The 16,687-nt window shown below is 35.1% G+C and overlaps 1 protein-coding gene across 14 annotated transcripts in view; it reads left to right on the top strand.

The window, feature by feature from the left end:
• Positions 1–16,687, top strand: part of MPDZ (multiple PDZ domain crumbs cell polarity complex component) — a 172,210-nt gene that overhangs the window by 17,980 nt on the left and 137,543 nt on the right. For all 14 annotated transcript variants that reach the window (XM_070375897.1, XM_070375889.1, XM_070375886.1 and 11 more), the window contains exons 2-3: positions 7,514–7,591; positions 9,766–9,932. In XM_070375897.1, the coding sequence (XP_070231998.1) occupies positions 7,576–7,591; positions 9,766–9,932 (183 nt within the window). In that variant the 5' untranslated portion in view covers positions 7,514–7,575. The remainder of the gene's footprint in view (positions 1–7,513; positions 7,592–9,765; positions 9,933–16,687) is intronic.

Here is a 16,687-nt window from a genome sequence, read left to right as displayed (position 1 = left end):
GTGTTTCTAGAAGTGGATATGAATCTGGCAAAATGTCTGTATAAAATTAGTATCTTTGTGCTTTTAGGAAATCCGCAGTTAAGGACAGAACATGTTATACCTTTTGAAAGGACAATGAACCTTTCACTTCAGGCCAACAGTTTTAAAAATAAAAGGAAGTAGCTTTCAAAACCAAAATAAAGTTAATGAACATTAAATAAAGTTAATGTTTGTTAGTATAAACACATTGTTGTGTAAGTGTGTCTGTAAGTTACTAAATAGCCTAATATCTATATGTATTTTCAGTAAGTTCTTTTCTCCATATTAGAAAATTCCTAGGAAAAGGAATGAGATGATTATTATCACCAAATTTGTTTAGAGTATGTAGATTCCTGATCAGAGTAATGATTATAATTTATGTATTTCCAAATGTGGATTAATATGCCATTTGCCCATATTATAATTTTAGCTTAAATATATTGTGTGACTTTTCATAATATTGAATCATCATTTACATATACATGAAAGATAAGTTTTCTTTCAACTGAAACAAATTTATATTTATGTACTCTCTTGGGTTGACCCGTCATTTCCAGTGGTGGGGTTTTAGTTTGCTCTGTGTGTGTGTTTGGAAGTAGAACAGTAATAGTCATTTATCACTTCCTGCCCTGCTGCTCAGTCTCACTTGGAATTAGCTAATCCGGGGCCATAGATCTGCTTCGGAGGCTCTTATCTCACAGGGCTTGGTAAAACTAGAAGCAGTACTTCTAGCCATCAGAAAATCAGAATAAATTTGCTTTTAATGGTACAAATACAGATTCCTTATGAAAACTTTATAATGTACATTTTATGATGTGTATATTATAGTGAATCCTCATGTATCCACTATTCACTTTTAATAGCCACTGTTTCATGTCCAGTCATATTTCTTCTGTCCTCTTCCATTTTTTGGAAGAAAATACCATGCATTTCACCACTTTATCCATAAATACTTCAACTCAATTAATTTTTATACATTTTAAACATTTTAGACATTTTAAAACATTCTAAAATTATAGTTTCCTTAAAAAAGTAGAGAAAGCTAAAGTCACCTTTTGACCTCTCTCTAATCAAAAGCTACCACTTCCATCTGTCCACTCCTAAAAGTAACTATAACTGTAATTGATTTTAGAACGTGTCCTTTTATCAATAACTCATTGTTGTAATGATGAAATCACATAAATACCTTTTTATGTGTAGCATATATTATTATTCTATATATTAAAAATTATAGGTTGACATCAGACTGTTTACAACTCTCATTTTCATTTTTGAGATACAGATTGTGAGCCTGTTCTTCAGTGAGTCTAACCTGTTTATATTTATTGTGAATATGGATATCTGAATTTATTTCATTTCTCTTTTTTTAATGATGCTTTTTCCTTTTTCTTTATTTTCTATATTCCCAAACTCTTTTAGATTGCTTGAGTATGGTTTGTTCCATCTTTTTTCCTCCTGGTTTATAAATTGTAAATTTTTTTTTTTTTTTTTAAGTGTTTTAATTTTAACCTACATGTTTGGCTTATTTTTCTAGTGGAGTTTGAAGTGAAAGTATTTCTATTCTCCTTTGACTAGAATATTTTAGCCAGGAATATTTTCATTACTTGTGAATGTTTTCCTCAGTTACTATGGTTTCATTTATAGAATGAAACCTTATTAGTCAGATCTCACATTCCTTTATCAACAGTAGATTTATGATTTCTTTGATTTAAACCTGATGACTTTTCTCAGGCTCTGATCAAAACTGAATCCTTTACAGTATTTTATTCACCTGCTGTAGTAGAAGTTCCCCATGCTCTGTTTTTTTGAAGTAACTATCTCTCTTGTAAAATTCTTAATTGTCTCAGTTTTCATATTAAAGTTGTATTTGCTTGTAAGTCCCCTCAAATCTTTATTGGAAGTAGAGTATCCACATGAATTAAAGGAGGAAGGGTTCATCTTAAGAAAGATACTGGTTTATTTGGGATGTGATAGTATGATGCTGTACCAAAGCAGAGTATGATAGGTGTGTTTGGGAACAGAGAGCCTCATACAGATTACCTTTGGCAAAGTGGAGTGCACGGTAAAAATGGATGTCAGTGGCTGTTTCTTGGGGGCCAGTTTTACTTAGTTTTCCTCTCATTCACTGTGTTGGGTCTCCCAGGCTATACTTGCCTCTCTCCTAACGTCAGCTGTGTTCTTCTGTCTCTGTCCACTGATTTGTTTCTGTCTCTCATAACTCAAGCCTATGTGTGCCCCACCTTGGCTTCTTCATTTTTACTCATGCTTCTATCTTTTCAACTCTAGCTCTACTACTAATTGGTTAATTCTTTCAAATTCTCAAGAGAGAGACTCTAGCCCAGTTTTACCTCTTAGGTCAGCACTTAGGTTGTCTTCCATGGAGAGAGGGGCCCACCCTTTGCTTCCTTGGCTATGGTTGGAGGAGGGGGGCATAGCATAGTATGCAATGGCATATTCCTTGGAGCAGGGGCTGTGGGAAGGTTGCAGTCTGCAGTAATTAGTTCAGGCTGCTGTAAATAATGCCATAGACTGGGTGGCTGGAACAGTAGAAATTTATTTCCCCACTGCTGTAAAAGGCTGGGAAGTTCACCCTCAAGGTCTAGCAGGGTTTGGTTTCGGGTGAGAGCTCTCTTCCTGGTTTTGTGGATGGCCACTTTCTCACTGTGTACTTGCAGAGAAAAAGCATGGCTTTTCTTTCTTGCTTGCGTGTGATAAGAGGGGGATAAGGAAGGAGGGAGAGGAACATAGATATCTCTTTGTCTTCTTATAAGGTTTTCAGTCCTCTTGGTTTAGGACCCCACCCTTATAACCTCATTTAAACTTGATTATTTCCTAAAAACCCTATCTCCAAATATAATCTCATTGAGGGTTACAGCTTCAACAAATGAAGTTTGGGGGCCTAGCAGTCTTATAAGGCACTGTAACACTCACTCAGCCTTTTAAACTCTTGATCAGGACAGAGCTTTATGTCTAGAACATCATATCACTTACTATTTTTTTTTGAATATTCTCAATCTTGATGGTGTTAATATTACCATCCGATCAGTAACTCAAGCAGGAAAGCTGAGATTCTTCCTAGACTCATCTGCCTTATCTTCACATCACCAGGTCCTGTTGCTTACAGCTCTTAATCCTCAGATCTGTCTCCCATTTTCATTTACTTTTCACTTTCATCTCTTTGAAAATGCTTCTTAACTGGTCTTCTTGCTTCCAGTTTTTATTTCTTTTATAGATACTCCACACCATCACCAGAATGATCTTTCTAAACCAAAGATTGGCTGTATCACTCACTCTACCAAAAGAAGCTTCAGTTTTAAATAAACTCTTCACGAATGGCACCCAGGGCCCTCAGTGATTTACCCTGTAGCCACATCTGTTCCTCGCCACCTCTCTTTTCCTTGTCCTTCAGGCCCAGTCCAGGCCTAAGTAAGGGCTTGCAGTACTCAGAAGGTACTGTGTGCTCTTGCCTCTGTGTGGGCAGCCTTCCATCACCCCTTCTGTCCTACCTCCCAACTGTTTTTTAAAATTCCATGCACGGGTCGCTGCCTCCAGGAAGCTTTCCCTTTTCTCTTCAGTTTGGGTTTGATGGCATCTCTCTTTTGTATTCTTATTATTTCCAATGTCTTTTTGCTTTTTTTTCTTCTTCCATTCACTTGGCCCATGAGTTCTCAGACTGTGTCCTCATTCCTCTAATTCTCCCACCCAGAAACATGCTCATCATGTAGGCACTCTGTGAGTTGCTGAATCAATAAATAAGAGAATTTGAGTTCTTTTGTAAGCTTGTGACCCCTCTCAGCATATTCATTTTGGACAGGTAATTTATCTTTTCATTTTATAAAAGAAGGATGAGACCATCAATCAGTATTTGACTTACATTAAGGCAAGGTTCCTGGATACTAGATTTTCTTTGATTTGAAAGAGCAAAAAGAATGAATAAATTCTATTATTATTGAAGGAGTTTGGAGAGATTCATAAATGTCAACTTCAAAAGAAAGATTTTGTTCACAAATGCTTTTCTGATCAAGCCTGTAAAAATGAGGGAGAAGTCCTACAGAACAGATGCTAAAAAGAGCTGACTATTTTCTGTTGGATGATTGCATGATGCTGGTGGGTAGCTGGACAGTTTTGTGCTCTTGGAACAGTAGTTCAGTAACCCTAGAATATGAATTATGACTGCCAGTGTCAGTTTTTCTGTCATGGCCAATTGACTTTACGACAAATTGCCTACAAATGACTACAGCCTTGCATTTGTCTGCTAACTTCAGGTAGTGCTGAGGCAGCTAAGAATGAGATGAATGTTAAATTTAAATGCATTAACGGATGCTGAGCAACTTTGACAAGCCGTGAACCATTGCAGCAAGCTCTTTTAGTGGTGTACTTCTTTTACAGTCAAAATAGTTAAGATATCTAGAAAATTGTATGCATTTGGGGCAGTTTCTGTTAGTAGAATTATTTTTAGCATAAGACATTTTCACTTGTTAGTTGCCATATAATCTGTGTTGGGCAAGAATGATTTGTTTTATGTTTCAAGTAATGATTCTCAACTACACAAAAGCTGTGCCTACACATTACCAGTACAACTTGTTGAAAAGTAAAATGATTCCTAATTAATCAGTTTCTGTTTCTAAAAGAAATGAAAGAAGCTGTTTGATTTTTATCCTCGATTGGAACCAGTGTTATCAACCACTTGATGGAGAATCGAAAGGTCACGGCTAAAATCATTAAGAGGATTTTTAAAGGATTTGTCATTAAAGTTCTTCAGGAATCATAGAGTCCTTAGATTAAAAATGGTTTTTAAAATTTGCATTTTTCCTAAGCTAATATACACAAAGTAGGCTTGCCAGATACAATAATGGATCCCTGTTTAAATTTGAATTTCAGGTAATCAAGTTAGTGTTTAGTGCGATTATATCCCAAGTATTGTGTGGGATATGCCTGTACTAGAATTTATTCATTTATCTGAATTTCAGATTAAACTGGGTATCCTTTATTATTATTTGCTAAATCTGGCCACCGTATACTGACACAAAATATTAAAATCCAGAAGAAATGCAGCTCAAAATGTTCTGTTCTCCACCTCTTGACATCCAACCACTAGTGTCTTTGGAAAGCTTGCAGGAATAGTCTAGGCTTTTATATATATAAACATTTATGATAAGGGTTTCTCTGAAAGAATAAGCAATTCTACTTCCACGTAACTGACTTTAGGTGAACTTTTGGATGCCAGGGTGTTTCACAATTGAGAACTACTTACTCTGTGCTTTCTCTGCAGACTCCTCATGAATCAGTGGGCCTCTGAATCCATAGGTCAACCTCCATCCCCCACCAAGCCATGACTACTATTTATCTTTTGAAGTTAATTTTTCATAGAGGAAAGAGCATAGAACTAAATTTTATTGTGCATACCAAGTAGTCATGTAAGTAATTGTATTCTTTCAAAACTTTATGAATACCATTCACTTGTAATTATAGATTCCAAGCTCAGAAAAGACAGATGAGTGACATAACAAGGGTGTAGAGCTAGTAAATGGTCAGGCTGAAATTTTAACTCAGGTCATCAGACTCTCTCGTCAATGCCCTTTCATTACCGTCACGCTTCCTCCGGGGCAGTTGCATTAACTACATGTTTGTAGTCCTGGACTTCCTGCTGTTGGGGTATCTTTCCATTTGTTTGTTTGTCAGAAGTTAATAATTTTTTGAGAGAGGACCTAATAATACTGTTTTATGAAGGATTCTTATATTGTCCTTTAAGATCTTCCTATATTTTTCCCTGTGAAACCATGCAAGGCTTGGCCTTGGAATGGTCATCTACATGTGATCAACATTAATCATAAAAACAGAGAGGTAGGTGTTTTGCAGTGAGCTGGAAATTTGTATGTTTATCTCACTTCTCATAACAAACCCAAAGAGTAAGTGTATTTTCTAGGAAACTGAGGTTCATATGATAGGCCCCTTGTTCAAGGCTGTATCACTCTTAATTTCACATTAGAGTCAATGCTCTTTTTTCTTAACTTTTTATCTTTCTGAGTTAAGTTTTCATAGGGGAAAGAGCATAGAATTAAATTTTATTGTGCATACCAAGCACTCATGTATATAATTTTACTTTTTCAAAACTTTATGAGATTTTCTAATACAAGTGTCAGTACTTGAGCTGTTTGACTATTTGAAATGGAGTCATTTTAAATTGTATATCCGACCTGGCTTAAGAAAGGTCAATAGGTATTATTCTCAGAGTTTACACAGAGCTAACCATCAATGGTCTGTGCATCTGCTCCTGCATACCAGATTCTTCTTTTTCTCCCAAAGGCATTCTTTCTCAAACAGGGGGTCAGCTTGTTCCTTCTCAGAGAAGTCCCCTGTCTCATCTTTTAGATGAAAAGTGAGGATCTCTGGTTCTGAATTCCTCTTCTCCATTGAAGGAATGACCCACTGACTTCTGATGACTGTGGGTTTTCTTCAAGGGGAAGGATCAGTATAACTTGGAGTCAGTTGTACAAAACTGTTGGACAGCAGAGATTCAGGATGAGCTAGTGATGTGGGTATTGTCAGAGACCTGCATCCCGTACTTGAAAGAGTTTAGATGAGTATAATCAGAGAAAGATGAGATCTGTGTGGGTTGAAGGAGTTTTTTTGAGTAGGGAAAAAGATTATTGACAGGAGGGTATTTTAAAAATGTAAAATATCTTTGGAATGTTGTGCTCTCCTTTATTCAGTTTTTCATCCATGGTTTAATATATCTTGCACTCACTCGCTGATTGAGCATCACAGTTCATTTCTTAATTGGTGTGTCTGAATTGTCTTCCCAGTTAAGACTAGGAGCATTCAACAGCAGGGTCATATCTTCTACTTTTTATCTTAAAAATATTTTTTTGCCTACAGAATTTCTTATTCAGAGCCTAGTAAGCTCCTTCCACTTTGGGTAAGGATCTGTAAGTGAATCCAGAGTTATAGTGGTCTCTGTTGAGGAGCTTTTAAGGAAATATTTTGGATACTTCCACCAACTTACTTGGGGCTTCCCACGTGGCTCAGTGGTAAAGAATCCGCCTGCCAATGCAAAAGATATGAGTTTGATCCCTGGTTTGGGAATATTCTCTGGAGGAGGAAATGGCAACCCTCCCCCAAATATTCTTGCCTGGAGAATTCCATGGACAGAGAAGCCTGGTGGGCTACAGTCCATTGGGTCCCAAAGAGTCAGACATGACTGAGCAACTGAGCACCAACTTATTTAAAATAGATTTTATGCCTTTTACCTTATTATACAAATGCAATCTGTATACATTTATGCAAATCTTATTCAAATATAAGATAATTTTGAATAAATCCTAAAATGAATACTTTTTTTTTAACCTATACAGAAAACTATCTTAAGTTATCTCTACAATATCTTAATGGTCAGAGGAATCATAGTAGTATCAAGTGGTTTTTAAAATATTTAGTTTTAGAACATAACTTTAAAGTTGTAAAACATAACCATTTCATTTTCTTTTCTCCCTAGAGTTCCATTGTAGTCGTTGGTTTATAATCATTCTAAAGAAGAACACTGAAATTTGGAAAAAAATGTTAGAAACTATAGGTAAGACCTATTTCTTCCTGTTTTGATAATGATTTAAAATTCTTCCATTGGGATCTTTGAAATATGTTCTACATATTAAAATTCTGTCTATAATAATTTGGTTATTTTTTTTATCCACTATCATTGTACTAGGGCAATGTGTTTCGATATTTAGATGGTTTCATACGAAGTGTTATCAAATCACATCATTTATAAGCAAAAGTTAAAAGCATATGAAGTGTTCTACCAAATTTGGGTTTTAAGAAAGCTTAATGTAAACCCAGTTCCGATTTATGAACTCAGTTCTGGTTAAAGTTTGTTTCTGGATAGCACCAGAAGTATAACAGTATTTTTAATACTGAAGGTCATTGCCTGTGTCTTACTTTTACTTTACTCTTGGCAGGTTAAATAGTACTGAGCTTTTAAGTTTGTAAAACTGTTATAACAGTACCGAATAGGTTGACAAACTTGAGTGACAATTTATGGTAGTTTAATTTCTGCAGTAGATAATTTAGGTTGAAATAGCCAACAAATTTTCTAGACTTCTGTGTTGATCTTTTTTTTCCCCCCACACTGTACTGCTCTTTAGTTTTAGAGAAGCTAGTTTATAGAACTGGTTTCAGATATGTCAGGTATGGAACATCCAGTCTGTCATGGTCCCTTATCTGACACTGCAGTCTTCACCTTTTCCTGGGAACGCTTTGGGTGTGATTATTGGAAGGTATTGGAAGGTATCTGTGATGCCTTGATGATCATAGCTGATACCTTGACACCTGCAGGTTTTGAGGAGTAGTGGGAAGTGGGTGGCAGGAAAGGAGGAACTGTTTTTGTGATCATGAGGATCATTACTGTTGACTTTTGTTCCTGGTACTATGACCATAATAAGAATGCATGGGTGCACATTTCCTATCACCTATTTTATACTAAAGTCACACAGAGTAAAGACTAATAGTTTACATAGGAAAGTTCCTCATAAGAAAGTGGACAGCAAAGGGGAAATACAGAATTATTTAAGCCATTACCTATAATCTTCATTTTGTAAGTTATTACTGAGTTGTACACCTTTCAAGAATTGATGTGAGAATTCATACTAGATTTATTTTTTGAGATACCATGGGAAATATGACCTAAAATCAGTTCTTAGGCATACCTTTATTACTGTTTGCTTTTAAAATTCTGCATATGAGTGTTTAACTTTGTGCATGAACTCATGGTCAGCATTAGTTAATATTTTAGTTTCTCCATTCCTGCATAATCATATTTTTGCTATCAAAAAATGTCTCTAGTGATAGTTCGCACTCTTTTATTACTATGATATGGCAAATATATTTTAATAGATATCGTCGAGAATATGTTAGGGCATATATCTTAGCAGTCTCCAGTATTTTTTAAAAATTGTAGCTTCACTTACATGGAAGGGAGAGAGGGAGTGAGAGTGGGATTTTGAGAGATGTTTTTAACTGTTATTTATGGTAGCATTGAACTGTCTAGAGTCTTGCATGTTGGATGTTAGGATTATTAAGGATGCCCTTATGGAAAATACTAACTTTGGCACCTTGGTACCTTACACAGGTGATTAATAAATAAATTGTATTCAGTTTTATGCTTATGTACGTATGCTATTTAACTTGGAGGTAAGACATTTCAAGCACTAAAAAATTGTGTTTTTGAAGGAATATGTGTTATTGTAATGTATTTTCAAGTAAATGCAAAAATATATAATGCATTGCCTCTTACTTAATACATGAAATTGTTATATTTTAACTGTTATACTTCATCAGTGACATTATTTACCTCTACTTATTAGTTATATTTCTAATTTTTCTTATATATACATTTTTAATAAAAAAGAAATAGCATTTATAAGATCACAGAATGTTTGGTTTTAATTAATTTTTATAAAAGTTGAAACAGCTGGTATTAGAAGCATGTCAGATATGCATCATCTGAATTTGTTTCCATACTTAGTTAGTTGCATGTACCGTACACTATAACCAGTTGGCTGCTTTTAAACAAACTTTCTTATTAGAGGCTTCAAGGTTTGAAGAATGTATTTAGAGTGACATGTTTTAGTCCCTTCTTTTTTCCAAGTCAATTTTCATGTCTCCCAAGAAATAGTTTTAGAATTTCTATAAGCGTGGTTTGATGCCTGTCTTTTGAATCCTGTTACTGACTAACACTGCTCTTTGGTTTAGACAAAAATCGGGCCCTGCAGGCAGCAGAGCGCTTGCAGGCCAAGCTGCGGGAACGTGGGGATGCAGCAAATGAAGACAAACTGAACTTTCTCAAGTCAGTGCTGCAGAGCCCGCTCTTCAGCCAGATTCTGAACTTTCAGACTTCCATACAGCAGCTGAAAGACCAGGTAAGACATGGTGTGTATCCACAGGAGGCCTGCAGAGCATGGCATAGAGCTTGTAAAGTCTCCTGTTTTTTTCTGAAAGGCTGATTGTTGTATGTGTGAATTAATTGTTAATGAGGTCATTTAAACCTCCAAGTGAGACTTCATGTTCACTGTGGCTCCCCACTCGGCTGTGCCCTCAGTTATTTTCTTAATGGTCATGGCTGTATATTGTAAATGATATGACATTGTGTTGAAAGCTGTGGGAAAATGGAAGAATGAGTTCCTGCAGGAGAGGAAGATGATAAAAATATGTTTAGGGTGGATGGCTGTAGCTTGGTTTCCATCATCACTGTGACTCATGGTTCATGTGATTGTGCTTATTCAAATTCAGACATTCATCACACTTAGAAGATTTCAGATGAGCCTAGATTTGCATGTGTAATCATGTATGTGAAGAAAGGAAATCACCTCTATGTTGACAATAGAAGGAATAATTACATTGTCATCAGTTAGAGGCATTGCAATTCTCACTTCTAAAAAGAGTGTAAGTAGCAATTGCTACCATGACAGCATCAGATGGTGATAAACATTAGGACTTCTAAATGTAACACAGTGTTTATTTCTGTAAAAATTATGAGCATTAAAAAGTCCTAGCGTTTATATTAAAATTGAAACATAATGCAATGACAGAATGAAAACTGAAGTCATATGGTCACTGAACTTACTTAATGTAATCACCATTTCTCAGGTTTTTTAAAAATGGTTTTTAAATGGTAGTTATCCTCACAAGGTTTGAAGTTAATCTAATTATGTCTTCAGTCCAAGTTAATTCTCATTCTGATGTTTTTAGCATTAATCTAATGGTTATGGCTAGCCAATATTCTGCCTTAAAAGTTTAACATGAAACCTGAAGATTAGTTTCATAATTCAGTTGAAGAACAGCTTCAATTAACAACAACAAAAACCCCAAAATCTGCCAAATGGAAAAAGAACAGTAGTAGCAATAGAGAAGGAATTTGTTAAATGTCATATAACTTCTTAATCTAGCTATTTTAATGACCCCCCCAAATTAAGTACATAGATCAAGAAGAATCTTTAAAAATATTTCTCTCAAGTGAATTTGTACACACTAATTTTAAAAGTGATGATCATGAATTAAGAAAAAGAGGTGGATTCATTATATATAATTGTGTTTTTTTCCTTTGTAAATTATTGAAAAAATTGGTTTCAGGTACTCATTTTCAGAATGGATTGGCATTCTTTTGGAGAAACCAGTATTATGGATATTAGTATAATTATGGTATAGAAAATTACCTGGTTTTTAAACAATGTGAAGATGTTTTACAGATATCTTCTCCCCTTATTGTATTATGTGGAAATATGACTTGAATGAGAGGGAAAGCTGAAAGAAAAATTACTAGTGATTATGTTAGGAAATGCTGTTAGTCTAGTGAAGCAGCTGTCAAAATGTCCCTGCTATCTAGTCTTATGTAAGGGGAATAGCTTTTGTACTTGACAGGTCTGCTGAAAGGAGGGAAGAAAAAGGACTGCTTGTTGTTGAGCTTGTTTTACCCTTTCCAAATGGAACTAGGATATGGGATCTGAAACTATTTGGGGCCCATGTAATTCAACCTAAAACTTCTTTGGAAATTATTGAGGATAATATCATGGAGCCTCGTAGTCTAGGACTACGGACAGTATGATCTCATTTTATTAATGACAAATGCTGTTATACAGTTGACCCTTGAATAACCTGGGTTTGAACTGTACAAACTTGTATTTTCTCTTCCTTATGATGTTTTTGATAACATTTTCTTTTCTCTAGTTTGCTTTATTATAAGAATATGGTATATAATATATATAACATACAAAATATGTGTTAATTGACTATGTTATAGGTGAGACTATAGTCAGTAGTAGGCTATTAGTAGTTAACTTTTGGAGGAGTCAAAGCTATAATACTTGGATTTTTGACTGCATCGTAATTGATGTCTCACCCCACTCCTCGCCCCTGTGTTGTGCAGGGGTCAACTGTATTTCAAGGCTGTGATGTTCGTGAATTATGTAGGTGTGTTTGACATGACTTTCCTGTTTTTGGCTCATTGGTCACCTCTTCAAATAGTGAAAGGGACCGTGGAAACTATCTGTTCATCCCCCTGCTGATTATAACAGATTAGTTTACAGAGTAGAGCCAGAGGTGGAACTTGGACTTCTTGGCTCCCAAGGCGCAGTCCTTTCCCACGTTTGACCCTGAAGCTTGTCTTACATCTCCCCCAGACCAAGGTTAACAGTGCCTGGATGCCATGAGTTTAGTGTCTGTTGAAACCATAGATAACGTCCCACAGTTTTTGTACTCTTCACTTTACTCTCCATTCTTTACCAGTTCAAAATCATTTATTTTTTTCCCTTGCCTGACTAGAGAAAATTTTCAAAAACTTGTAATATTTTCTGTTTTAAAGTTAAACGTATATATTCTAAGTGTTATCATGTTAGATTTAAATTTTCTATATCATTTACCAACTGCTAATTTATTATTATTTGTAATTTAATATTTAAGTAGTGCATCTAAGGAGTGAGTAGCTATACAAATCTGATGAATGGCCAACTTTTATTTATTATCTTTCACCTAAATTACATTTTCAAGTATTTAATTTTATATGCATGATAGGAGCAAGTTACTATCTCTGTCTCTTTTAGTATTACTGTAAAGTTTGACCCCTTTAATTTTTCTCTGCCATCATTCTGCCTTTTAAAAGCAAAGGGAGTGAATAATTGAAAAGCCCAAGGTATATTCACCATATGGGGAACATGATCATATTGTTGTATTAATGACAGATGTTAACATGCCTTGTTGAATTAAACCTACTATTTTTTTCCCCTTTTCATTACTTCTTTTCAGTAATGTTTGATTTTTCCAATTTGCTTCTTCAGTATTAAGACAGCCCTTAGAAATCAAACTGTTTCCCTTTGGCAAATTAAACACTTGACAGGTGTGTAACTGAGAGGGCAAAAAAGCCATGCCCTGAAGGGATGTGCTATTTAAATATTGTCAAAAATATTAACAGGTCTGAGAGTATAATTGATGCCTCTGGTTAACTCTGCCACATTGTGTATTGTTCTAACCACCAGCTAAAAGGATGTGTGCTGTTAAACCTGAATAATCTCTAATAGCTCCAGTTCATTTCCTATTGCATGATCCTGTTTAAGTGAAGGGGGGTGGATAACTGTGACTTTGTGTCAATGATCTGTCAAATGCAAATTCTCAAGTAGTGTCCTCTCTGTCACCTAGTCATCCAGGCTAATAACTGCAGGGCTTAATGCATATTCATGACAAAAATCCAGCTATTGTGGAGGAAATAAACACGTTAGCAATTTAATAATAGAAACTTGTCAGACGAGAGGATATTGGATTAGCATATTTATTCTGTAACGTTTGTCCAACCCAATATAGGTGGATGCTACTTTCCTGATTAATTAATTGCCTTGCCTTCTGAAATGACTAAGGGTACTAAGTTAAATCGGAAAACTGTGAATTAAAATTATTAACTTTATTAGAAAGGACTGATACTTAAAATTGTCATTGCTAAGATTTTTTAAAATTATGGTTACAGAGACCAATTCTAACATTGAAGAAATGATGTGGATATCAGGGTTACAAAAGCTGCTGATCTGGAAAATTAGCCTTGGGGCACAGTATTCTGGAGGTTTCTCCTTGTCAGGGATTTCCAGCCTTTTTGGAGTATGGCACTCCTTATTTTGTTGTTGTTTGATTTCCAGGTTCCTGGTTTGTTCACCTTTCTCACAGGGAAGTGTTGGCTTACCTATATATCATCTAGATGCATATGTGTATATATATAAAAAATTAAGCCAGATTTTTCTAGGTTTTTATTTGGAAATTTTATGAAATTTCTTGGAATTATTGGAGAGACATTGATTTAACTTAAAACAAGTATTGGAAATTATTCTTCAGTGTTGATTAGAGTAATTCAGTCCTCTTTCATTTTTATTCTCGAAAAATATGGTCTTCACGGTATAAAAGTCATGGTTTTATATTTCTGTGTTTCTAAGTTTTATCTTTTCACATTCTGAAAAAAGTTTGGGACAACTCCTGAGGGCAAAACATCCTAATAGATGGTGCAAATGTAAATCTAAATAAAGATCAAATAAAAATATTAGAGAACTAGATATACCAAGTCTCTTGGGTGGCTAAAATTGAGTATATAATTTAATTCTCATTTCCCAGGACAAAGGCAAAAAAGAACCAGATGATTGTATATTGCTCAATATGAGACATCATTCAATAAACCAAATTTCCCCTTGGCAGTGGGAAGGGTATGGGAGCTCATGTTTTTTTTTTTTTTTTTTAATAGAAAGCTCATAATCATTTAGTAATAAACCTTTGTTGAACACCTAAAATAAATAAAAATGCAATGAATAAGTAAGATGGAGATTCTTACCTATCTAGAGGGAAAGAACATATATAATCTTATGTCATTAAATAGAAAAACAAGCTAAGTGGTATAAAAGGAAGAGGGAGGAAGAAATTACTAACTTTGACTAGAGGAAAACTTCACATTGGAGGTGACATCGAAGATGGGTTTTGAAAAATGAGTAGAAGTTTTCTGTAGAGATAGAGGGAATTATTTCAGGTAATGGGAAGAGTGTTTAAAAATGTAGAGCTGTTCTCAGTTCAGGGTTACTGTACACTTTCTCTCCAGGGGACACTGAACAGTGTGTGGAGACACTTTAGATGGTCGCACTTGTGGGTTGGAGGGGTGGGACAACGCTAGAGGCGTGTAATATATGGAGTCCCGGGATGCTGCTCCACATCCTCAATATAGAGGACAGCCCCTCAAACAGGGAATTGCTGGGTTTAGAGAGTCTTCAGTTCTGAGGTTGACAAATCTTGACAGAGAGTCGAGGATATACCTGTGTTATCAGAGAAATAGGGTATGGGAGGCTATTGACAGAAGAGGAAACTTTGGAGCCAGACTGTGAAGGCTTTAGTAAGGTTTTCTGTTTTTCTCTTTCTGTTTTTTATCATCATTGCTCTTTTGCACTCAGCTTTCCATATCATTTTTTTTTGTAACAAGTTGAAGTTGTATCAACTTTATCTCTTAAGGTGCTATTTAATACAATATTTTTTTTTCTGTTTATGTTGCTTTATTACAACAAAAACAAAATATTGTATTTAATACAATATTTTAACAATTATTTATTTTTATTTCTGCACATTTTAAAGACTGTAGTAAAAAACATACCACATAAAGGTGCTATTTATTTTTTTATTTTTTTAAAGGTGCTATTTAATACAATATTTTAACAATTATTTATTTTTATTTCTGTACATTTTAAAGACTGTGGTAAAAAACATACCACATAAAATGAAGGTAAAGGTTTTAATGACATTTTGATGGATAAGACCCTCACATATAATTGTAAAATACATGAATCATTCTTCAAAGGGCTGTTTCTTTCATCTTTTGAAGTCTGAAATACACTAAGGATACACACTAATTTAGTAATGACTTTTCTGCTAAAGCATGCATGAGATAATGTACCCCATGTATATTTTTCTGATCCTCTGTCTTAAAACAAAAGCACACTTTATAGAACCTAGAGAAGCAGGCAGTCAGTGTGTACTTCAGAGTTTTATGTCTGTGTTAGTTGCTTAGTTGTATCCAACTCTTTACCACCCCATGGACTGTAGCCCACCAATCTCCTCTGTCCATGGAATTCTCCAGGCAAGAATACTGAAGTAGGTTGCCATTCCCTTCTCCAGGGGATCTTCCTGATATAGGTATCGAACCTGGGTCCTGCACTGCAGGCAGATTCTTTACTGTCTGAACCACCAGGCACTGATAGTAAACTTCAGAAGGTCACTTTCAAATACCTGACATCAGCAGAGGGTATTAGATGGAACATCACCATGCTGGGGCCTGCCCAAAGAGCCACTCTTCTGTATTTGTAGGACCGATAAATCAAGTTCATGGCCAAAGTGTTGAGGTATGCTGCTTTTAAGCAGTAATATCAACACCTCTGACATCTTGCATTTATGATTTTTAGATTGATGAAAAGTTGAAAATTTTGATAATTGAGCACTTGCTTGCTCTGTTTTGGCTTAGGTAATTAATAAACACCCACTATTTTGTGTAATTCTTGTCTCAAAGAGCAGAAATGCCTGTGTTTCCTCAGCCTGATTTATTAACTATATAAAAGATGAAAATGTAACCCTGTGTTGATGGTTTCTAATTTGAAACTGAAATGAAGATGATTCATCTGTAAGCTTGCTGTCAGGAAAAGGGAAATGACTACTGTCTCTCAAGAATGCTTAGGTTAAATTATGACTTGGTGTGAAGGGAGGGGAATGGAGAGAAAGAATATATGCCTCAACCTATTAACAAGAATTATCTAGAAGTCAAATAGAATTCTTCCCAGTTGATGTTTCCTGTGAGAATTAAAAAATATTTTTCTTACCCTTAAAATGGTTTTACTTTTATGATTGAGCATTACAGCAGCCTAACAGAAAGTGTCTGTAAGACTTCAATGTACATTATCTAGGAGAAGTTACGAGAAGAGTTGAGTCTCATGTTTTTGCATTTACCATAAAGTTTATTTACTGTCAGAATTTCAAATACTTTATTTTTGGTACAATAACAGCTTTTAAATGTTTGTTCCTTTAACTAAAAGTTTGTAAATATAGAGCCTTTGAAGGGACTAAAATTCTTGTTTTATCCTGGGCAAGAAGGCAATGTTCAAGCTTTTTATACAGTGCT

This window comes from Bos mutus, chromosome 8 (assembly GCF_027580195.1).
Source record: "Bos mutus isolate GX-2022 chromosome 8, NWIPB_WYAK_1.1, whole genome shotgun sequence".
Taxonomy (NCBI): Eukaryota; Metazoa; Chordata; class Mammalia; order Artiodactyla; family Bovidae; genus Bos; species Bos mutus.
The sequence above is the reverse complement of the archived record's forward strand: the minus strand, read 5'-3'. Positions and strand labels throughout refer to the sequence as shown.